Source organism: Solanum stenotomum, chromosome 1 (genome assembly GCF_019186545.1).
Source record: "Solanum stenotomum isolate F172 chromosome 1, ASM1918654v1, whole genome shotgun sequence".
NCBI lineage: Eukaryota > Viridiplantae > Streptophyta > Magnoliopsida > Solanales > Solanaceae > Solanum > Solanum stenotomum.
The window spans coordinates 142,758-168,133 of NC_064282.1; the positions used below are offsets into that span (position 1 = coordinate 142,758).

Below are 25,376 nucleotides of genomic sequence, written 5' to 3' on the forward strand. Positions count from 1 at the left end.
TTATAATACCTCAAATTAAAACCATTCAATTTAATATATCTTCTATATTTTCTAATTGTTTATATTATATTAAAAACAGACACTTTTTCAGGTTGTAACTTGTCTGAATGATTATGACTTTTCCAATGAGTTGTGACTTCAAAAATATATCTTTGCTAGACAATCACTGGAAGCCTATACATGTAGAACAATAAATGCAATACATGGCCAGTGTTTATGCAATGAAACCCAGTTTGGAGCTGCAATGCCCTGTTGACTATTCTACCATTGTTCGGTGAAAAATAAACGTAGTGTCACAATCAGCACAGCCTTACCCCGTGGAGGGGGAGGGGGAAGATACAGAAAAGGAATCCCACTAGAGATGGTAGCCCTCTTTGATTCCAGACGAGGAGATGCAAACACAAGAAAATCCCCCTTGTGCTCGCAGCTCCTCTTTGTTTCTACTGGGAATGGTGGAGATAGAAGTCATACAATGGATAATCAAAACAGAATATCGCCACAATCTCAATGCGTTATAGCACCAGCAGACAAAGGCACATTTGAGCTGAACGACTCCCATTGAATTTCTCTCAATATCTTAAATCTTTCATCAAATGTAACAAACCCAGCTTGGGGTGCTACAGAGCCAGATGTTCCAGCTTTATAGAGCAACACTGTGGTGGCCCCAATATCAGGTCCATGAAGCTTTCCTGTTAGCAACACCCGAAGGGGCATGAAGAGAGATTTTCCCTGGTACATAAAGCAACCTCATTAAATACTGAAAAAGAAACTTAAGAGAAAAAGAAAATACTCAGATCGAACCTTGCGCTTCAGCAATTTACCGAACTTCTTCACCCAGTTTTTCCATCCAGGTTGGCCTTCTGCAAGTGCACCACAGAGCTCGCCACTGTCATAGGCCGCTAACAAGCTCTTAGCAACTTCAGATACTCCATCTTCTAAGATCAGTTTTCCTTCCGTGCTGCAAATGGCATACCATAAATAGTGTGTCACATACTATAAGCTTTTCTTCTTTTAGCATCATTTCAGGGTGTTTCTAATTGGTAATACATCGAAGCTTCCACTCCTAACACTGTTTGGAGATATTACACAACGCATATTTTCCCGACTGCTTGCATTTCTTACACTGTTTAGCTTAATGATCCTTCGAGGAAGTTAGAATCTGTGCTTAACATAATCCTTCAAGATTTTAGCTTATGATGTAACAAATAGTTTCCAAAACCACCATTTCTCTACACCCACTCTTCTCTCTTGTGCATCCCTTTCTCTTTCTAGGAGTCTGGAAATTATTTGGCATGCATCTCTTTTCCCTGGAGACTTGTAGTAGACAAGGCCCCTAGTTTGGACAATTTCATGTTGACTTTCTTTCAACAATGCTGGAGCAGATCAAGGGGCGGTGATGGAGTACAGTTGCATTTCAAGAAATTAAGACGTTTGAGACAAGCCTTTGACACATATTTTATTGTGATTTCGCAGATTAGGCAACAAGTAATTGAATATTAAGTACTTTTTTATAATTGTGGTATCCGGGCCAGCTGGACGCACCTCGACTAATTTCACGGGGTACCTTCTACCTCCCATCAGCATAGGTAGAGGGAAGATACCACCTAGTGCTTTTGCCTCCAGCGGAATTAGTGAATATCAATGACTAAGACCTTATAAATTACAAAGGTGTCAGACAAGACATCGTCTCCCAGAAAGAGTTCATGAAAGGAGGAGAGATTCTAGACATGGTTTTGGTGGCAAATAAAGTTGCCGACCCAACAAGAAAAAAAGGGAGAGGGATCTTTATACAAATTGGCCCTCAGGAAGTTACAACCATGTGAATTAAAAGTTGCTGCATTTTATCATAAAGAATATAGGATTTGGAATAATTTGAGGAAGTGGATCAAGTTCTACATCTCATGGTCAAGTACTGGATCCTAGTAAGTCGAACACATGCAGATTTTTTGGTAGCTTGAGGGATCTGTAACAAGGAAACTTGTTATCTCTTATGTTGTACATTATGGAAATGAAAACGCTGGGGCAAATAAGCAGAGATGTCATTCGAGGCTAACCTCCTGGGACATAGGAAAGAATTTACAAGACTAGAAGATTGTTGAATTCAAGTTTGATTGATATACTCTAATAGAACACAACACATGCTAGCAAGGACTTATAGAGGTAAAGAGTGAAGAGAGAGGGAGTGTTCTCAGTAAAGTCATACTATCACAGGCTTATATTGAAGGACGAGTTGGACTTTCTACACTTAAACTGTTTGGGTACCCAAAGTACCCAGAAATGTGTTATTTTTAATGGGCAGCAAGGACGATGACAAAAATTTGAAGAAAAAAAAGAGAAAAATGGTGTATATCAACTGGTGTTATATGTGTAAATGTCCAGGCGAAGATGTGGATCATCTTTTGTTGCACTATCGGGTGGCGACAAGATTTTGAGTGGTATTGAATTGGCTTGGGTTAAATTAAATGATGCCATAATTCTCATGGCGCAGCATAACGCACAGAATGTTACCCCTTAACCCTCATGTGGGTCCTGTGGAGAGAAGAACAAAAAGGGTTTTGAGGGGATAGATTATGCACATATAAGGAATGGCCTATTGTTCGTCGTTAATTTTTCAAGCACCCATGAGGTCCCTGTTTGTATAGGAGATTGTGTATCTTCTCTAGAGAACTGTTTTTTTTTTATTGACAAAAAAATAAACTTCTCTAGAAAAAGCATATTTATTGTAGGCTCTTTAGCTTTTTATGCATTGCTTGCATACAAGATTTTTCCCACATAAATAAAATCATTTGGCTTATAAACAGTTGCTGATATGCAAGAGCAAAGTGTTGAATTAGCTTTCCACCTCCTGTTAATATTCAATGCTAGCTATATTGTTTCAGCTAGAGAACATTTTAATTACAGCTGCAGCATAAATGATGCTCCAGTTGGTATAGATAATTCGGAAAAGGGTTATATTTGCCCCTGTACTATTAAAAATAAGCTATATTTGCCCTATGTCCTGCATTTTCAATGAATATACCCCTACAATTATACTTCAGAATTATATTTACCCCTCGCCTGTTAAAACTAGCTATATTTACCCCTCACCCATTCAAACTAGCTATATTTACCCCACCCGTTAAAACTTCATTTTCAGCTTTAGACAGTCACATGTCATGCTCTTATTGAACGAAAAAATCAGCCTCATTTTTATAGAGTTCACTATAAAACACCAGGCTATATTTACCCCACTCTAAAGTGTAAATTGATTTATAATAGAACATTGAAAACGGAATAAATTGTTGCCAGCAATTAATTTTCTTTCTGGGAAAATAGCATGCTTTTTAAAAAAAAACTAGTAATGTTAAAACTAGCATGCTTTTTGGACAAAATCCAGAATTAAAAGTAAAGCACTCCACTATATTCTATTTTAAATCATGCCCAAGTGGTAATTATATAACTGAACATTACATGAGATTTAATTTTTCTTTTTTTAATATAACCTTTTTTATTTAATTTACAAAAAAATACAAAGTTCAACATTTATATCACCCGCCTCACAACAAATATAAGTATTTCATCATTTTCAGCTATCATTTTAGCTCAAAACAATTGTCGCTTTAGGAATTCAAGATTAAAGTTGACAATTGTTTTCAACCACACCCTTAACATTAAAGTAGTTCTTTTTAGTACTACTCAATTCTCAAAAAGCATTTAATAAATAGGAATAATTTAATAAATTATACCTTGTATTTATTAAGTAAATTATAACTAATAAGACTTGGTTTTGTTGCATAAGAATGAGATGAAGGAATTGGGGAGAAGAAAGATTAAGGAGCTTTGGACCAACAATTGATTTTGCAGGCTCAACTACACCTTCCGGATAGAGAGAAATGAGAGTGATTTGGGTGCGGGCAAAAAAGTGAGGCTGATTTTTTGGTTCAATAAGAGCACAACACATGGCTTTTTAAAGCTGTAAAATGAAGTTTTAACGGGTGAGAAATATAGCTCTATAGTATGACTATAGGAGGATATTTGTTGAAAAGGTATAACGGAGGGTAAATATAGCTTATTTTTTATAGTAAAGGGGCAAATACGACCCTTTTCCATAGATAATTGGTTGCCTTTACAAAGAACCAATGATTTTTGTGGAACTCGTCGTTTGTGTTCACTTGGTAATGGAGTAAATGGGAATAACTCTCCATTTTGCTATAATTTGTTACCTTTATTTATTCTAACAAAATTGAGCTCATTAATCAACAAATATTCTCATTACCGCCTTAATGATTAGACCAAATTGAAACCTCCATGTTTTCTATCTAGACTATTCATTCTCTTTGAGGAGAAATTTTTTCATCTTTTAGCATCACATAGGTATAGTTTTAAAACATAATTTCATGGATCACCTTGCCAAAGTTTCATATAAAGGATAAGATAGCAAACTTGAAAGTGCTTTCTCTGAATCTGGTATCAAGTCAATCCCATCTTTGAGGAGTAGAACAGCATCCTATATATACAGAAAATTTAACAGGTATAAGAACCATAACTCCAAAGTACATTGAGCAACAATTTTTTGAATTGATATTCAATGACTAGCATCTATGCAACAGCCATTGGGGAAAGATTATTAAGAAAAATCCTCCAAAATCTCATCGTTAGATCTCCACAAAGATGATTAAGAAAAATCTTTCAGTAACAATGTGGTTGAGAAATGAAAGAAAGAGGAAAATTTCTACCTGTATAAAAACTCCTTGTGATTCTGTAACCATGTCTGCATCCTTCCACCTTTCACCAATGATTTGGTTCAACTCTTCAGATGGAAGTGATCTCAAATGCTGACCATTCATCCACCTGAAGTTCATAACCATATTTTAAACAACAATCAAGAAATGTAATTAAATTTCATAATGTCTTGGTAACCAATCCTATCCATGTAGCAGAAGAAAATATAGCAATGTATTGATTCGAGGAGGAGACAAAGTATTCCAGGGATTCTTTGCAAATTGGAAAATGAGAAAGCTTTCAATCATATGTACATTGGAATTGTTTTTGGGTTTCTTGCTGCATCTCCACCATTTGGTGGAGCTTATGGAATGAAGGAAGCATCAGGATGTTTGAAGACAAAATGTTCTGTTATACAAGTTAAATGCAGATGAATTTTTTTACTTTAGTTTTAGCTGTAGCATGGCAGATGTAAATGTTTCTGATGTCATGATTGACTTGATTAGTGAATTACACAACCTGTGATGGTTATTGTTTCTGGTTGTAACCCTATCTTTTGGCTGTGCATATATCAATAGAAGCTACTCTCTCACCAATCAAGAAAAACATGATATATATATATATACACATACAATACCTTAACTTGGTCGAATCAAATATGGCACCACTTTTGTTTACACGTTCAATTGTGAACTTTTCAACTGCAAATGAAATGAGAAGCTATCACTGTTGAAATGCGAATAAATAGTAATGACTGCAAGGTAGCATTAGACATGTGAACATCAGCATAGAGGCAATCAAGTACCAAGCTGCTCAAGGGAGAAAAACTCATTTTCTGTACCATCACCCCATCCCAAGAGAGCTAGATAGTTCAACATTGCCTGAGGCAAATAGCCCATGTCCCTGAACTGTCAGCAAAAGGAAAACACTAAGATTTCTCACTTCACCAGCTCAAAAGGAAAGGGTAGATAACATCAAAGCAAAGGAATAACACATGTCTACCTGACAAGTAAACCCCTAAAACTGTTTCACAAGGAAAGCATGCAATCATGTGTCTGTCATTTACCTGACCAACTGAAGTTGCACCATGCCGTTTAGAGAGCTTGCTTCTATCAGGGGCAAGAATTAAAGAAACATGTGCAAAGTGAGGCATTGGAAAACCTAGTGCCTGCAGCAAGGTAACAAAGATTTTTCTCCATGAGCTTCTAAGAGAGAAATCATATACAAAACTACCTCATGATTCTTTTCTTTTTTTTCCGTTTTCTCTACTCTATTTTCCCCTTAAGCTTTCCCCCCCATTTTTTTATTTTTTTTGGGGGGGGTGGGGCGGTTATTGGGAAAGCAGTACCTTGTATATTAATGCTTGCCTTAGAGTATTCGGCAAATGTTCCTCCGCTCTGAAGCATCAACATTTCATCAGTACTTGAGTACCAGATAATCAATTCAAAAATACATGCTACATATGTAAAAGGTGGCAGTATCCATGTGCAGAAAACAAAATGATATAACCTATGTTACATGGAGTCATAGTCTCATCCCTCAGGTACAAATTACGCTCGATTTTTAGCAAGTTTTTAGAACATTTTCAAGGTAACCGTGTCATACCCATTTGACAATGGTATATCAAGACAAATCGATGAGTGTTCTTGCACATGTTTCTATATCAAAAGAAAATCTATAATAGTTATTCCTTGACATTTCAGGGCCTCACTACCACCAATCTGAATCCATTTTCAGGTGGAATAAACTTTGATAATCAACATCTAGTAAACGCCACAACATTGAGAACTATATTTTAAACACGTATTTACATCATGACTGATGTTTTATTTTAATAACTAATAGATCATATAATTATATTACCCTCTTCACTGTCACCTCAACTTCTCAGTGGGAATTTACAATGTCCTTGGCCTCTAGCGCATCAGTTCCATCATACAGTATTTTTTGGGGGGTCATACAGTATTATAATTAGATTAATCTATTACCTTATGACATGGGAGATGGCCATAGTAGCATCATCAACTGTGACACAAAAATTGTAAACGGGTTGTCCATTACTTCTCATGATCACAAAGTCTCCAAGCGTGTCGAAGTTCCAACTGACCTTCATGAAAGTGTAACAGAGTCAGTCCACCATAATTACCAAGATGTACTAGCATTTTGCCCGTGCATTGCACGGGAGATTCCCAGCATTTATTTACTTTCTTGTCAAAGATTGAAAATCTACAGTTACATCATTTCAATCATTTACTCTTTTTCAAAGATATGTGAAATTTTAGTCCATTGCCAAGTACCAAGCAGCTACTATTACACAACTGTTTTGCAGAAATTATAGGACTTACCAATTAGATGAGTACATATTCTACCAGATATTCTACTCCTTCTACTTGGTTCTTCCTAACCCAAAAATATAGAGTATGTAAGTGTTTTTTTATGAAGTAATAAATTTTAATGCAAAAATGTGCATGTATACAAGGAGTAAATCAAAATAGAAAACTCACAACAAGACATGATTTTCTACGAACAACACTCAATATTTTTACAAATAGGAACCTAGAGGGTGCACCAACTGTAAATAAGAGAAAAGAGGCTACTCATCAAGTGTACAAAATCTTCCACTACGCCCTTGGAAGCTCTCCTACTTCTCTCTCCATATGGTCCACATGAGTCCTAAAGGAGCAATATCCCATGCTGTAAGTCTTCTCTTCTATCTTTTAAAGACCCAACTAACCATTGATTATTTCATAGTGCCCGGCATCTCCACTATATACCCATAGTATTTTTTTGTTGGTGTAACAATATTATTGAAATTATAATTTTTTGAGATTGCTAATTGTTTCTATTTCTGTAAATCAGTACATTGGTTGTACTGAAAACCATATTCACAAAATGAACTCTAAAGGCACTGTCCTATCCCTATAATGAGTCTAAAACATCAATGATAGAGACAGTGTCATTAGAGTAGATCTAATTACACCAAAAACACAAAGTTAGAATACAATTCAGTTTTACTTGCTGCATATTACTCTCCCTATAATCATAAACTCTAAGGATTTCTCTCTTTCCAGATGGTCCACCAAATAGTAGCAGGAATGATCCTCCAGTTGTTTTTGTTTTTTGCTTGTGATCCTGCTTCTTCCCAGCTGTATAAGGCCTCTGCAATTCTACAAGGCATGGCCCATGAGATGTTTAGTAGCCTTAGGAATAGACTCCACAATTGGCCAGTGACCATGCACTGGATGAACAAGTGATTGACTGTTTCTGCAATTTCCCAATAAAAAAAAATATATCTAGAGCACACTGTAATCCCCCTCTTCATCATGTAATCCCCCTCTTCATCAAATTCTCCTGTGTTAACGCAGCTTCCTTAGCCAGTAACCACACAAAACAGGACACTTTGTGTGGGAGCTAGTATTGAAATTTTTCAACCTCAAACTTGTAAGTTCATCCTCAATCTGAAATACCAATGCACTTCTCCCCCTTATATACTCCATAATTGTTGGACCGACATCACTTTTTACAAGAGATTCTCAAAATATTGTTCACGCACCACTTATGTTCCCAAAACCCAGCCTAAATGATATGTTCCCATTACACACTTCCAACACTTTTGAAATTTCCTCCATAGCCCACATCCGTAGGGGAGTGAGACAATTGTTTGCCCTCCATCCCCTTCCAAAACTCCATACTTCCAATCACCTCCCTCCAAAGAGCATTCACTTCTACTACAAATCTCCACAACCATGTCCCCAATAACGCTATTCTCAAACTTCCAACCAAACATGTGAAGAGAAACTATTTCCTTTGCAAGACATGTTTCCGACCAAATGGGTGGTGGCGTAGTTGGCTAGCGCGTAGGTCTCGTAGCTTCTGAGTTATCCCAAGGTCAAGAGTTCAAGCCTCTCTCACGACACACAACTTTTCCAGACCCAACTTGTGGGATTTCACTGGGTATTGTTGTTGTACTGTATCTGGTTCATTTCAATGAGCCATATTTCTGCACCCTCCATCTAAATTTCGTGTCCGCATAGTCAAATATCCTTGTAAGAGTGAAAATCAATTTCTTTGCTTCTACATAGAAGTAGGACTCTCTGTCTCTCTAACATCAATTTTCTTCCAGCTCTCTTGTAAGCATTCAAGCTTTACAAAAGGTTAAAAAGAAACTATTCTCAAAGCATCTATGGTTCCTTTCCACGCTTTCTAGAAAATACACAAAGGGATATTTCTCCATAATTTCTTCAGCTTCTTCGTGCTACTGTCAGTTCCATCTGATTAAGATAGCAAAATTAATTTTAAAAAACTTCTTATCATTACCACTTTTGCCTACCTGAATCATTGAGAGAAGGGGCAAAAAAAATTGAAGAAATATGCAAAGTGTTTTTTATGTATTGTGGTATAGTATATTGTAGTACTCTTTTTTTTTTTTTTCTGAATCACTATTTGCTGGTTAACAATGTGGCAAGTAAAAAGTGGAAATGGTATTCAGTGCAAATTTACTCCCAGGCACATGTCCCAAAAATCTCTCTCTCCTAATCTAGGAGGGCAGAACTTCCCTCCAGTGACCTTCTGTCACCGGAATTCTCTCCTCTTTTCTTCTTTCGAACCAATATATTCTCTTTCCTTTTTTTTCTTTTCTAACCATTTCCTTGTTCTTGTTATCAATGGAGGAAGATATGATTTTCTTTGCAATGGGATTCAAGTCTTATGACATTGCTAGAGATGAATCACGAGCAGAGATGTAGTATGACTGGACTGAGAGAGGAAGGAACATGATGAGCAGAGCAAGCTTTAGTCAGAAATCGATGGAGTGGATCTGTTCGATCCTTAAGGAAACATAGTTAGAAGATGGATAAGACAGGAGCATGTTTCACACTTATTCTGTGCAAGAAACTTTAACAACAAGGGTAGATATATAAGCATTATCAGCATTCAAGGCAAGAGCAGAACAGTATTAATAGTCCCAGAAATCTCATTCAATGCTGGCTGGTGGGATCTGGCCACCAAAATTGAAAAGTTCATTCCTTACAAAGCTAATAAGTCAGTCAATAAGAAGTACAGAATGGTTGATAAAGAGATTCCATATGCAGAGACTGTCAGGAGGAGCAAATGGTCGTCCAGAGAGATCAATAGTGCAGTCATAAAGGAGAGAGGGGACACCATCTTCATAAATGGAGTCCTCAATCAACCTCGGAACGAGCTATTAGGCAGTAGCCTCGTTGGTAGCTTTCCAATAAATGGATCTGAGATGCCCACCCTGTCGGAAGTCCGCAAATGGGCAAGCAAAAACTGGAGCCAAGCCCACGGCCTTAACATTTACGAGATGGGAAACAACTGCTTTCTCTTCGAGTTTGCATCCATTAATGCGGCTGAACATGTTCTTAGAGGAAGATGGTTGTGGAAGAATCAAGGAGTTCGGCTGCAATGGAGGTCACCGACTGCTGGTGCAATTCAATCTAGGGTTGCCATAAACCAGTCGTGGATCAGATTAGTGGGCCTCCCTCTACATCTGTGGTCTCCGAATGTATTTAAAGCAGTGGGGGACTTCTGTGGTGGCTGGCTGAAGACAGGGGAGGAAACAGAACTTCGCAATCACCTGAAGTGGGCAAGAATACTAGTCAAAGCCAATGGTATTTCCATTCCGAAGGAGGTGAAGATAGTTTTTGAAGGTATCGAGTATATCATACAAGTATGGGACGAAACACCGACAAGGTTTTTTGCCGGAGAGAGTGGCTGTGATGCCGTACAAGATAGGAGGACTCAGCCTTCAAACCAATGGTTATTACAGAAGAGTGAAACTTCGAAATTCACGCCTCTGCCAGCTGGTGACAGGAACTTTCACGTGGGGTGTTCAAAAGATTTTAAATATACTACAAGGGTACATGATATAGAGCAGCTGAAAGGAAAAGAAATTGAAGTGTTGGCCCTGGACCCACTGGCCCAACAAGCTTGTAACTTAAATGAAAAGCAGCCCAATATTTCAGATTGGACCTCAGAGCCTTTGCTCGATGAAATACAAGCAAATTACAGGAATTTGGTAGCATCAGACAGGAAAGGTGATCCAGTCCATCTATTCTATGGGGACAGAGATGAGAATTTTGAATTCCTAGCAGCTATAAGGGACGACGACGATATGTCGATCATCCAAACAGAGGAAAGAACAACCACAGAAACACAAACAGAAAAAAACATTATGTTAATGGAACAGAAGGCCGAGGGAGAAGGTATAATTGAAGACATCATACCACTAAATTCAGATGAGCATGAAACTGGTATAGCAGCAAAGAACGAAATTCCTTCATGGGTCCAACAGAATATTATCAGGCTCAGCAAAGAATTTGGGGTGCACTTTATTGGATGTGAAGAAGCAGCTCTGAATCTATTCATGAAAATTGATGGCAAGAGAGAAGCAATTGAGAAGGTGGCTGGAGCTATAGTTCCTACGACTCCAACAGAAAAGATCCCAAGAGAACTCAAGAAATTGGAACCAACTAGTAACTTCGTGAGCTATGGTACAAGAAGCAGGGGGGGTAGTTTTATAGATGTTTTAAATGAAAGTTAACATAGTTCCATGGAATGTAAGGGGCCTGAACGATCCAAGGAAGAGGCTACTGATCAAAAACATGATGAACAATTGGAGGGCAGACGTGTATTGTTTTCAGGAATAAAAAATTAATGGAGATATAAGAGGGGTGATAAAAGAGATATGCACAATTAGAGGCATGTGGAACAAGAGGGGGTATCATTATTTTATGGGATAGCAGCATTTGGGAGGGTGAAGTTTGTGAAGTAGGGGATTACTGTATCACTTGTAAGTTCACCGGGAAAACTCAGATTTTTGAATGGCATCTATCTAGTGTCTATGCTCCTAATAGTAGACACAAAAGAGAAGAAGTATGGGGAGAATTGGGGGCAGTAAGGAGTCTAATTAGTGGACCTTGGTGGTGGCTGGGGATTTCAATGTAGTAAGGTACCCATCAGAAAAGAAGAATTGCAGGAGATTGAATACGACGATGGAAGATTTCTCCGATTTTATAGAGGTTATGGAACTACAAGATTTACCACTGACAGGTGGTAGTTTCACATGGAGGAAAGGGGACAGACAAGATATTGCAGCAAGACTAGACAGATTCTTGATTTCTGAGGAATGGTAAGTTTCCTTTAGGAAGATTAAGCAATCAATCTTACCTGGAGTTACTTCTGACCACAATCCATTGTTGTTGGAATGTGGCAATTGGGAGACACAAACCTCTTATTTCAAGTTTGAGAACTGGTGGTTACAGACTCAAGATTTTAATGAAAGAATTAAAGGCCTGGTAGAATTCTGTAACTTACATGGGAAGACCAGACTATATACTAGCTTGTAAGTTGAAGCTACTGAAAGTCAAGCTGAAAGAATGGAGCAAAACACTTCATGGAAATCTTGGTCTGCAGAAACAGTGCACTCTCAACCAACTAGCTGATCTAGATTTGATTCAAGATCAGAGAACTTTATCTGAAGATGAGTCCTACTTGAGAGCAGTATTGACCGTCGAGTTGGAGGAAATTGCTAAGAGGGAGGAAGTGGCATGGAGACAAAGATCTAGGGCCCTTTGGCTCAAGGAAGGGGACAGGAATTCAAAATACTTCCATAGGATTGAAAACTATCACAAGAGGTACAACAACATTGACAAATTGACCATAGATGGAGCTAATGTTACTGAACCAGCTGGGATCAAAGATGGGATAATTAGTTTCTACCAGGAACTATATACTGAGTCAGAAGTATGGAGACCTCAATTCAATCCTAGATTCCAACTCATGATCAGGGAAGAGGATAACAGTGCACTGCAAGGCCAATTTGAAGAGCAGGAAATCAAAAACAGTGTGTTCTCATGTCCAGGGGATAAGGCACCAGGCCCAGATGATTTCTCAATGGCATTCTACATACAGTGTTGGGAAGTGATTAATGGGAAGTGATTAAGGGGGAAGTGGTAGCTGCCATCCAGAATTTCCATTATCAGGGCTATTTTGAGAAAAGTTTTAATGCCACTTTTATTGCCCTGATGCCTAAGAAAGTGGGAGCATCTGAATTGAAAGATTTCAGGCCAATTAGCCTAATTGGGAGCATCTACAAAATCATCTCAAAGATCCTGACAGAGAGACTTAAGAGGGTTATGCCGAAGTTGGTAGATGATCAACAAATGGCCTTCATAAAGGGTAGGCAAATCATGGATGCCATTTTGGTGGCCAATGAATGTGTAGATGTGAGAACCATACCCAAAGACCCAGGAATTCTTTGCAAGCTAGACATAGAGAAAGCTTATGATCACTTGAACTGGGAATATTTGTGGAGCACACTCAGGAGGATGGGGTTTGGCAACACCTGGATAAAGTGGATGAGGTTTTGTATAACCACAGTAAAGTTCTCTGTTTTGATCGATGGCTCACCATCTGGTTTCTTTTCTTCTGAGAGAGGATTGAGACAAAGAGAGCCCCTTTCTCCTTTTCTATTCATCCTAGCTATGGGAGGTCTAAGTGATATGTTGAAGATTGCTCAGGTTAATAACAGAATTAGGGGCTTCAAAGTGAGTGAAGAGGAATCACTGGGAGTGTCTATCTCCCACCTACAATATGTTGATGACACATTAGTGTTTTGTGATGCAGAGAGTGAACAGCTGAAGCACCTAAGGGTTATTTTCATTTTGTTTAAAGCAATATCTGGACTCCATATCATTTGGGGAAAGAGCTTTATCTATCCTGTGAATGAAGTACTAGAGATCATCCCCTTGGCAAACATATTAGGTGGTAATATAGGGGAACTTCCCACCACCTATCTTGGCATGCCTTTGGGAGCTAAGAGTAAATCCTTGAGTATATGGAACACTGTGGTGGAAAAATGTGAAAAGAAGTTGGTGAACTGGAGAAGTCAATACTTATCCTTGGGTGGTAGAGTCACACTTATCAACAGTGTCCTTGATGCCATGCCAACCTATATGATGTCCCTCTTTCCTATGCCTGGGAAGATCATTCAGAGGTTGGACACAATTAGAAGAAATTTTCTTTGGCAAGGCAATGGAGAAGGGGAGAAGAAATTTCATTTGGTTAAATGGGATGTTGTTATATCCAACAAAAAAGAGGGAGGTTTGGAAATTAAGAATTTGAAATCCCACAATAAGAGCCTTCAGCTAAAATGGCTCTGGAGACTAGCAACAGATGATCAGAGCTTATGAAAGGGCATTATCATTGCAAGACATGGAAAGGAAGGACCATGGACTACTAAGGAGGTTAATACTCCTTACGGTGTGGGTCTATGGAGAACTATTAGAAACCAGTGGCCAAGAATGTGGAGTAACTCTGTGATTAATGTGGGAAATGGGAGGAAAACCTTGTTCTGGAATGATATATGGGTGGGACAAACACCTTTGAGACAACAGTTCCCAGACATTTATATTCTCAATCAGCAGAAAATGGCTACAATTCTAGAAGTCAGAAATGAACAAGGATGGAACCTGACTTTCAGAAGGTTCCTCAATGACTGGGAAGTGGAGAGAATGACTCAGTTCTACAATACCTTGGAACAAGCCAAGAACCTCACTTGTGAGAAAGACAAATTGATATGGAAGCTGGAGAAAGATGGCAAGTTCAAGGTGAAATCAGCCTACAAATTACTAGACATTTCAACTGAAATCAAGGAGTTGTGGCCTTGGAAGATGATCTGGAAAGGGAAGATACCACATAAGGTGGTTTGTTTCACGTGGCTTGTTGCAAGACAATATGTACTGACCCAGGACAACTTAATGAAAAGAGGAAGGGACTTATGCTCCAGATGTTTTTTTTGTGAATCTGAGACAGAGACAATAAACCATCTTTTTTTGCATTGTAAAGTGACTGAGAAACTATGGAAGTATTTCATTAACTTGAGAGGTATCACATGGACCATGCCTAGAAATACTGCAGAAGTCCTAGCATGTTGGAATAGAGATGGGAAATCAGACAGGACACAAGGAGAGATGGAAGATTGTCCCTGCCTACATCTGGTGGACAATATGGAGGGAGAGAAATCAGAGATGTTTTGAGAACAAGAGTATCCCTTTCCAAAGCATTAAAATGAATTGTTTAGTGACCTTTTACTTTTGGTGTATTCATACTATTCCGAAGGATTCGGGGGACATCACCCTTTTCTTAAATAGTTTATGAGGGAGATAGGTGTTTAGATTCTTTTTGACAAACCCTCTATACTTTTGATGTAATTATTACAGGAGTTCACTATTGGTGTACTTCTTTGTTTATAATACCAGTTAACTTTCTCAAAAATATTGTAGTACCTTTTTTTATCTAGTTTCTAATATATCTAGGTTCCCTATTTCTCAATTTAAACGATTAGTATCCTTTAGTACTTTTTTATCTAAAAAAATTTCTACAATCTCTTAAGTTCTACTCCATTTTATCAATTTAAATGTCTCTCTAATCAAGCATACATGAGAAAGCAAGAAGTTGAAATTATTTAAATGAGAGTAAGCACAAAAGTGAAGCTAAAGCTAACTTTTGAAAAGTTTGAACCATCTCTAGTATAAAAGTGCCCACCTGCGATTTTTTTTTTTTTTTTTTTTTTGATTTGCACCGGGTGTCCGAGTCTCTTTGAGCCCCGACTAATCCCGGGGGTGCACAGGCCCTCGGCAAGGAGTTTCCCACAAGTGCACCACGGTTAATTCAGGTTTTACCCAGTCCGATGGCCCTCAGAAATTGTTTGCACCTAGTGGGTTTCGAACTTGAGACCTTGAAAGGGAGCAAACCCCAAGGCTCAAGTCAATTGCCAGCAGGCCAACCCCTGAGGGTTAGTGCCCACCTGCGATTTCCCATAATAGATATTTGAAAGTGTTCGAAAGTATGTCAACAGCAAAGGTTCCATTTCATGAAAATTGAGAGAATTTGGGAGAACCATAACATGAGTATGATGTTTAATAGTAGATGAGTAGTATCAAAATATATTGACATGACATGACATGAAGAGAGTTTTAAAAGACATATTTTTATTTTTATTTTATTTTTTTTATTTTTTTTTGATAACCGAGAAATCCGTCTGTGACCCGCCCTTTGGACCAATCACAGCCTTCTAAACTCGGTGGATAATGGGCCCGCCCCTCTACCCTTCTCCACTTAAATACCGGGCTTCGCTTTGCATGGTGTGGGGCTTGAACCTGCGACCTAAGCCACAAATCCTCCACCTTTTGCCACTTGAGCTAGGCCTTGGGGGCAGTTTTAAAAGACATATTAAACAACCACCTTTCAGTTTTACTGTGAAATTCAATTAAATTATTAATAAAATACAAGATTTTATGATATAAAAACAAGCTATATAAGGTTGATAAGGTTCAAACCCCCAAGCAACAGTAGCTTAAACTCAATCACCAAAGCATTATAATCACCATATTACTACACAGCATTTACTGAGTTTGAAGCTACCAATTGATAACATAGAGAAGTTAGTCCTCCTATCTAAACAAGGCAATAAAATTGTGTAATCATAGCTCTTATAAGAAATAGATAGTCAGCCTCCAACTTAAAATCATATAAATCCATCCTAAGATAATTGTTCCCTGCCAAGAAACTACTCAGAACCACCACCCTTCTTCCTTCATTTTCCTTGAGAAGGTAACCCCCCCCCCCTTTTTTCTTCTTTTATTTCTAATCTTCTAGAAGAACCGAAAATAACATCAAAACACAATGTTTTAAGCAATAAACTTGTCATTGTTAGGTTGGACAACATCTAAAAAAAACCTCTTCAATTTATTCACCAGTTGGCAGTTCAACATTATAAGTCTAGACTGCCATTATGACAATAAAAAGAGGAAAACCACCAGCCTAGATGGGCATATAAATTTACTGGTAAAAAACAGTAGAGAAATATCACTAACTTCACCACGAATGAGGTCATCAATTTTTAAACTCCCTTCTTTCGGTACTCGAAACCGATATGTGTATGGGGTCCCCTTTGCCAGCTCTTCTAGCACTTCCTGCTCTGTAGCACTGGCCCACCTCCCAGTGTATATGGGAGGCAACTGCTTCAATTTTGCCATCTCTTTCATCTTTTCTAATTCCTAAACAACAGAAAATGGTTACTGCATTACACAATCATTCAAAAAAATATACTAAAACCACAAAGTGGACAAACGTATTGACCCATCAAGCAAATAGCAATGGAGCAGTTTAAGATGGCATCAAACTTGAGAGCATCATGCTTCTAAAACTAGTCTAATAGGTGGAATCTGAAAGAATAGCAGCACGAATATCTGCTTCTGTCAAATTACATTCTAGATGTACAGATTTTTACTCTCAAAATTCTCACTGCAAAACTCGGAGAGCACTACCAAAGGAGAGAAATCAAAATTCAGTACAATCACCTCATTTGAGCAAAAACATCGATAAACATGACCGGATTGTAAAAGTTTTTCAGCAAATTCCTTGTAAAGGGCATTCCTCTCAGACTGCCTGTATGGGCCATAGTTCCCACCAATTCCAGGACCTTGATAAAAAACAAAAAATGACATCATTTTATATTTATTTTTTTGATAGGTAAAAGAATGTCATCAGTACAGGTGATCACTTAGTAGAGTTACGTCTTAAGGAAAAAAATTGAAAACTAACACAGAATTTAAATACTGTCTCACTTCACAATGACTAGTGACGAGAATATGATTCCTCGCCTTCATTATAGGTCTCGTGATATAGTATTTTCTACTAGCAAGTTGTAAGATTCTCCTGATTGAAAACTTACAAACAGGATATTATAAAGGCAACAAGCACTTAACAGGTTATAAAGTAAAATAAGATCAGTTTGAATCAAAAGTCACATATTCAATCTGATGTGATTGATAAGGAAATCACTGTTGCACAGAGCTGGACTAATGATGGTTGGAAGTTAGAATTTAGAAGAATAGCGACTGGGAAATAGAGAGAGTTACACAGTTATTACAAGTTCTGAATCAAACTAAACTGATGGATAATCGAAAAGATACTAACTACATGGCTGAAAGATAAGAATGATGGCAGCTTTAGTCTTAACTCTTAAGTCCTGCTATCAACTTTTGCTAAAGAATGGGACTACTAATGAGGAGGAGCCTTCGAAGAAGCTTCGGAAAACAAAAGTTGGCTTTTGGGTGGATTGCTACAGGTGAGGCATGTCTCACACAAACCAAGCTGCAAAAAAAGAAGAGGTTTTCATTTGTGCAGCAGGATTTTTATGTGAAGAAGACATAGAAACTGCAAAACCTTTTTTTTTAACATTACTTGATTCACAGGACAGATCTGGAGTATGTTTTTGAACGTATATAGCATTAATTGGGCGATGCCACGGAGACAGGGTATATAAACAAGCATTAGCTTCTCAATGGGGCTGACAGATGAGGGGAAAAAAATCAGAAAACTATGGCATTTTATTCCTTAAGCAATTTTTGGACAGGATGTCTTGGACGAAATCATAATTTTTTTAAAGGAATTTAGAGAACATATCTCTCGTAATGTATAGATGCTTATATAATATAAAGTGTTGGCAAAAGGATATCATATACGCCATAGAGTCAATGCTGAAATAAATAGATGGTCAAGGCACTATGTGAAGGAATTCCCAAATTTTGGCGTACTTTTGCACTTTCCACTGCCTCCTTGGAGCTGACTTTTGTTAACAAAATTCTCTTACTTATTGAAAAGAAAAGCACATTCAATTAGGGCCTGTTTAGAAAGCCACTCTGATAATTAGTTTGGTGTAATTGGGTGTAATTACACTGACTGGCCTGTTTGGTTGGCCATGTAATTACTTGGTCAACAGGTAATTGCGTGTAATTGGCAGGGGGTCATTATTACACTCTTCAATTCCCCGGGAGGGGTGGTGAATTGCTGGTCCATGTAATTACAAGTTGATTACTTTTCATTTCTATTTTATTTATTTGTTTTAATTTATTTTTTTATTTCTATTATTTTAAATTCTTTTTTTATTTTTATTATTCTAAAACAAATTAAAAGTTTATTTTATGTTTTTTATATTTCATGTCCTTCTCATTCTAAACCTTTACTTCATGTAATTCCATGCACTTCTTCGTATTATCTATTTTTTATGTCATGCTTATTTTTTTTATTGGCATAATTTTGATAGTATTCTAATGTCTAAATTAAAGTAGAATTCATTGTTGAGTAAGGTTATAGACTTACGTCTTCTTTTTCTTTTTTGAGAAAGGTAACATTACTTCTATATATCCACAGGTATACTACATCAAAGTGTAGTCCCCCTCCAAAAAGTTTTACTTACATCATTCCTAGGATCTTCTAGTTACAACCAGTCAATAATATTAAACACATTTTCAGTATCTCCTATCACTACTTGCTTACACCAAAAATAATAAAGCCCTAGGCAATTAGTCTTTATCTTCTGGATATTGTTCTGTTTTCCTTCAAAGCATCTTTGATTCCTTTCCTTCCAAATTGTCCACCAAATGCAAGCTGGGACAATCCTCCATCTCTTCTCATTTTTTCCTGCATTTCCATCTCTGTTCCAACATTGTAGGACTTCTATAATACTCCCAGGCTTAGTCCACTTAATTTTCCTCTTTTGGATAAACATCTGCCACAATTGATCAGTCCATTTGCAGTGTAAAAAGAGATGGTTGACTGTCTCCACTCTTCTTTTTCTTTTAAATCATATTTATGTTTGTTTTGAATTTAGAACTTATGTTATATTTCCAGTTTCATTTGTTTTAGTAGTATTGACTTGAGACTTCACATTGCAAATCATTTATCTTTTTGTTAGACTTGATAGATTATCTTTTTGCCAAATATTTTAATAATTTATGACATTTTATTTATAATAGTAATCTTTTTGTCGAACAAGCATTTCATGATGTTCATAAAAATCTTGTACTTTCAGTTTTTATGATCAATACAACTGAAATATACTAAATTTGAAAAATATAAATCAATTATTTTTTCATAATATTAGTTAAAGAACATGTGCTTATTAATTAATATATTTTCAAAAGACAATATATATCTTAAATATTTAATTTAATATCATTAATAAAGTTTCTTATTTTTCTAATATAAATTTTAAATAATTAACTTTTATTTTAAAACTTAATATAATCTTATAATTGCAATTGTGCGTCCAAACAGTACATACACGGTGGCAAACAAACAGGCAGCGTAATTACTAGGTGTGTTAGGCTTGTAATTACTATTCCTAGTAATTACACCAATTACAATTACTAGGTGACTTTCCAAACAGTCCCTTAAGGCTAACTAGCCCTAATTTAGCCTTTTGACTTCAGCATTTAATAAGCCAGAAAATGTTTCATCTTCATTGGATCAACTTATGACACTGAATTAGCTATTGAACTTTGACAGTTTTGTATATGCAGAATATTAAATTCCAGTTGCATTGGCATTTGACACTAGGTGAATTCTAGCACAAACAAGAATTTATTGCTCAGCAATCAAAAGACCCATCTAAACGTTCCATTCTAAGGGGTGCTAAAAGACAAGCAAAATTGCACCTACCTAAGCTTACTCAACTTAGGATCGACTACTTCACAAGCCTAGTATAAAGAGAAAATACTTTAAATGGGGTTCGAGTAGAATCACATTGTAATGGAGTTGGTTGCATACCTGTTGGATAGAGCTTTTTGTCAAATCTTCATTGAGAAAATAAACCATGAGCTTTTCAACCCACTATAACAACAACATACCCAGTGTACTCCCACAAGTCGGGTTTGGGGAGGGCAGTGTCTACTCAGCCCTACCCCTACCTTCCCCGACCTTGTGAAAGTAGAGAGGTTGTTTCCGAAGGACCCTCGGCTCAAGTAACCACATATAAAAAAGAATTGAAAAGGAAATACAATAGTGAAGAAGTTATGTTAAAAATGATGGAAAACGAACAAAAGCAATAACAAAAATACGATAAACTAAGCAAAAGGTAATAAAAACAACACGTAATAAAAAAATTGAAGAATAAGATAGTAAGGGAGTAACAATAATACCATTGATAGGGAAAACTAGACAATGATCAACTACCTACCAACCTTTTATTCTAATCCTTGACCCCCATATCCTCTCATTGAAGGTCATGTACTCGGTAAGTTACAGTTATGTCATGTCATGTCATGTCTTGCCTAATCACCTCTCTCCAATACTACTACGGACTATATCTACCGCATCGATGGGTTCGGTTCGATTTTATGTATTATCGATTCGGTTTATGGGTTTTCGATTTTTAAATACATTAAACCAATAAGAAAAAATTTATCGATTTTCGGTTCATCGGTTTTGGTCCTTTCGATTTAACCAATAAGAAAATACTTATAAAATAGATATATGACTTCTCTAATGAATTTGACGCGACAACACAATAATGTAATGAAAAAACTATACAAGTGTAACACAAAGAGAAATTAAGAGGAATAAGGTTCTTACTTTAGATTTTGACGTTTTGTATAATGTGAAGTTGTGAACTAAAAGTCACTTTGAAGTGTGAATTGAAGGCTAAAGGATAAAGTTAGTAACTACTGAGGTATTGAGATAAATATATACTCCCTCCGTCCCATTTTATGTGGCAACATTTGACCGGGCACGGAGTTTAAGAAATAAATGAAGACTTTGAAATGTTTACCAAATTGCCCTTTAAAAAGTAGACTCACTTTTCTCTCTCCTCATAAATGTATTGGAGTATTATTTTAAGATTAAGTGGGACCAACAAGGGTAAAAAAGGAATTGTACCTTTAAATACTTACCATATAAGGAAATGTGACATTCTTTTTGGGACTGACCAAAAAGGAAATGGTGTCACATAAAATGGGACGGAGGGAGTAATATTTATGTACAAGTAAATGTAGAAGATTACTAGTCTTACTGAGTTATCGATTTACCCAATAACCTAATATTAAAAAACAATACCGAACCGATAACCCTATATTTTTCTTTATAAAACCATTAAAAACCGTTAAAATAACCCAATAACAATAAACCAATAACACTTTTTTCGGTTTGGCTTATCGGTCGGTTTTGGTTTTTGCACACCCTTACTCTACCTTTACCAAGCCCATCATATCCTACCTCTCACAGCTTGTTACTGAGACCTCTGAGCATTTTTTTTCACATGTATGAGTGTTGCCTTCGTCGTCTTGTCTGCCTTTTTTGTCTTGTCCACTACAGGGTTCAATCACACCTTGTCCAGAATACACCCCGTTCCTAACCCTATCTCTTCTAGTATGCCCACACCTCCATCGCAGCATTCTTATTTCCGCTACTTTCATATTTTAGACATACGAACTCTTGACTGGCCAACACTCCGCCTCATACAACATAGCTAGTCTAACTATCACTTTATAGAATTTACCTTTAAATCTTGGTGGCACATTCTTATCACATAAGACACCAGATGCATGTTCCATTTCATCCATCTCACTCCAATACAATGTGTAGCATATGTAAGTCGCACTTCATATCCCCATACTGCTTCACCAATCTCCTTACGAGATGAATGGCTTTTGTACTTGAAGACCCTGGCATGAATCCAAATTGGTCCTCGGTAATAGACACACCCCTCATCACCCTCTTCCAAATCTTCAAGCATGGCTTAGCAACTTAATACCCTTATAGTTGTTACTCCCTCCATCCTATTTTATGTGGCACCTTTTCCTTTTTAGTTTGTCCCAACAAAGAACGTCACTTTACTATAACTAGAAAAAATAACTTTACAATTTCTCTTTTGCCCTTATAAAATTATTTAGAACCAAACAAATATCTAAGAATTATTTTTAGACAATAAGTTTCAAAAATCTTTTTTTTCTTAAACATCATGTCAAGTTAAATGGTGCCACATAAAATGGAACGGAGGGAGCACAATTTTAAATATCACCTTGTTCTTATACAACGGGACCATTGCACAGACCTCCCTTCTTTGGGTATTCTAGACATCCTAAAAATGGTATTACGCAAGCCAGTGAGCCACTCCAGACCTGCATTGTCGACGCTCTTCCAAAATTAAAAAAATATGGCTGAACAAGCAAGGCTCAATGATGAAATTTTCACCAACAAAATCAATTAATGAATCGCTGTCTTCTTTGGCCATCCTTGTTTTGTCCCCTTTGTTGATCAAATGTGGGTTTAGCATGTGTCCTACTTTGTATGTATATGATAGTAAATGTAAGAACCGCACTCGGATTGGTCCAGAAGTGAAAGCAATAACTATTTAACTTTCTGATGAACTAAGCTTCTATTAGTTGATAAAAAGATCCCATCAGATAAAAACACGGAACTCTTCTAAATAGAAGCAAATTCAAGAAGGAAGCTATAAAGTCACTTTTTGACAAAAACGAAAGACTAAAACATCTCCTTTTTTCTTCAATAATATTGATGTTGATCTTATTGATCCCAACTTGTTCGAGACTAAGACATAGCTGTTGTTTACATAATATTGCTGCTGATTTGGGGATTAATAATAATATTTTTGTATCTAGTAAGGCTTATATTAGATGTAAGCTCAGGTCAAACCTTTAGTTCTACGGAGCAAAATAAACTTGTCCATGCTTTTGGAGGTTTATAAGCTTGTATTCAGTTTTGAACAAGACTTGCATGCGTTCAATTATGTCTACTTTAGCATATTCAATTTGCACATAAAACAAGAAATTAACATTATAATTCTGCAATTTAGCTATGCGAAAGAAATGGTGGTGGTTGATGGAACCTTCGTCCAAAGCAAGACCAAGCCAAGAAAGGTCGCGAAGCACGGCCTCCTCGGACTCCCTTGTGGATCTTTCCAGGTCTGTGTCTTCAATCCGGAGTACAAATTTCCCACCTTTCGACCTGTCATAGTAACATAATTGTTAACAGAGAAAAACAACTAAACAAAAGCGCCATTACCCGTCGTATCAATGGTATTAATCAAGTATAGCCGTAAACTATGATGAAGAAATAAGTAAATTGGATGACAAGACAAAGAACCGGGACGGACCGCGCATATAAGTAGTTAAAGAGTGCAGTTCTAGCGCCTCCCACATGGAGATTACCGGTAGGAGACGGCGCAAAACGAACTCGGACTGCCCCTTCATCTCCTGCTGAAGCATAAATTGAGAAACTTCTTCTCCGGAAACAGAGACTTTGCCGGTACCTGCGGTGGCCGTTGCAACAATATAGTAGTGACTGGCGATTCTTTAACTCCGGGATCAACCTTGCTCTAAACCACGGCGCCGCCGCCACCGTCGCCATTCTTCGCTCAACTTCGATACAGCAGCCAAAAGACAGATTTCAAGCTTTCTATTCAATCTTCAATTCAATGTCAGGATAACGCTTTCGAGACGTTTGGGAGTACGAATCCTTGTGCACTGCCTTTTTGGGTATCGTCAACCTTTAACCCGACTAATTGGCCCGGCCCAGTCCATCTGTAAGGCTCCAAACCCGATTATAAATTTTGCCGGCGGAATTAACTACATATTTTAACTGCGCTCATGATTTAAAATATATTAATTTCATAATTAAAATATCTAATAAAATGTATTATACACATAATAATATATTTAATTTATAATAGTAATAGTAATAATAATAATAATAATATACAAATCATTAACTGATTTATTAGAGCACATTAAATTAATATTATTAATACATATATTCATTTTAAAATATTATTTATATAGTTGTATCAACTACGCTTTAGTTTTATAATATATTATGTTGAAATTTTTCTAAGGATACTATTAATTTTATAATTATTTTTTCTTGATCAAATATGAAATATTTTTTAAATATTTTTATGTGTTTGTACTTTATTCTTTTTATGTCGTTTGAATAAAAAATTATGTTAATGATTTATTAATTCTAACATTTCATATAAAATATTTGATATCATGAGATTAAATGGCATGTTGATATATTTTTTGTATATGTTTTATTCAAAAAAAAAAAATTCCGTATTGAATTTATGTAAAATTATAATATAATTAGCAAAAACAAAAATAACAATATTCCAATATTTCTTGTTCCTCTCGCTATACGACCCTAAATTATAGCATCATCATTTGTACATACAATTATCTGCCAGATATATTGTTAAAATATTGTTATAAAAAAAATAGGCTAAATTTATTTGTGTTTTAAATCTATGTAACTCTAAACATAAATTTGTAGTTCCTCTAGCAGCATTACCACAAAAAAAAAAAAAAAAAAAAGGGCAAACAATAATTATTTTTAAAAAATATATATTTGATGATGTTTACTAATGTTTTTTCTTATCTTTATAATAATTTAGATTATAGATCCTTTTTATTTCTTTTTTAAAGCATTAAAAACTCTCTGTGCACTTTATAGATTATAGGTTTATTTAAAAAATATTTAAGCAATAAAAATTATCTGTAAGCAATTATTTAAAAAATGCACATGCAAAAAAAAAAGAATTACTAATCTTAGAAATATAGATACAAAGAAACAAAAAAATATTTTTTATTGTGTTTAGAGGAAATAAAAAAAAGTAAAAATATCTAAGCGTCGTAGATCATCTCGTTCTCACAATGCACAATAATATTCATCAAGATTTCAATTGTGACATTCTTCACACGTAATTTTTTATTTTTCACTCGCGTATGTTTTTCTTTGTTTCTTCATAACTATCAAAGCACTGATTATCATCATTCCGCTGTAATATGCACCTA

The 25,376-nt window shown here is 36.4% G+C and overlaps 1 protein-coding gene across 1 annotated transcript; it reads right to left on the reverse strand.

Annotated features, from left to right (window-relative positions):
• Positions 1-247: 247 nt before the first annotated feature.
• Positions 248-24,059, reverse strand: LOC125862624 (glutamate--tRNA ligase, chloroplastic/mitochondrial). The gene is made up of 13 exons (XM_049542745.1): positions 23,681-24,059; positions 23,414-23,532; positions 17,085-17,206; positions 16,599-16,781; positions 6,690-6,808; positions 6,050-6,098; positions 5,768-5,869; positions 5,507-5,609; positions 5,339-5,402; positions 4,716-4,830; positions 4,386-4,486; positions 802-958; positions 248-729 (listed from the first exon to the last, which is right to left on the reverse strand). Exons 1-13 carry the CDS (start codon positions 23,932-23,934, stop codon positions 505-507), a joined length of 1,713 nt encoding a protein of 570 aa, XP_049398702.1. The 5' UTR covers positions 23,935-24,059; the 3' UTR covers positions 248-504.
• Between the last annotated feature and the right edge of the window lie 1,317 nt (positions 24,060-25,376).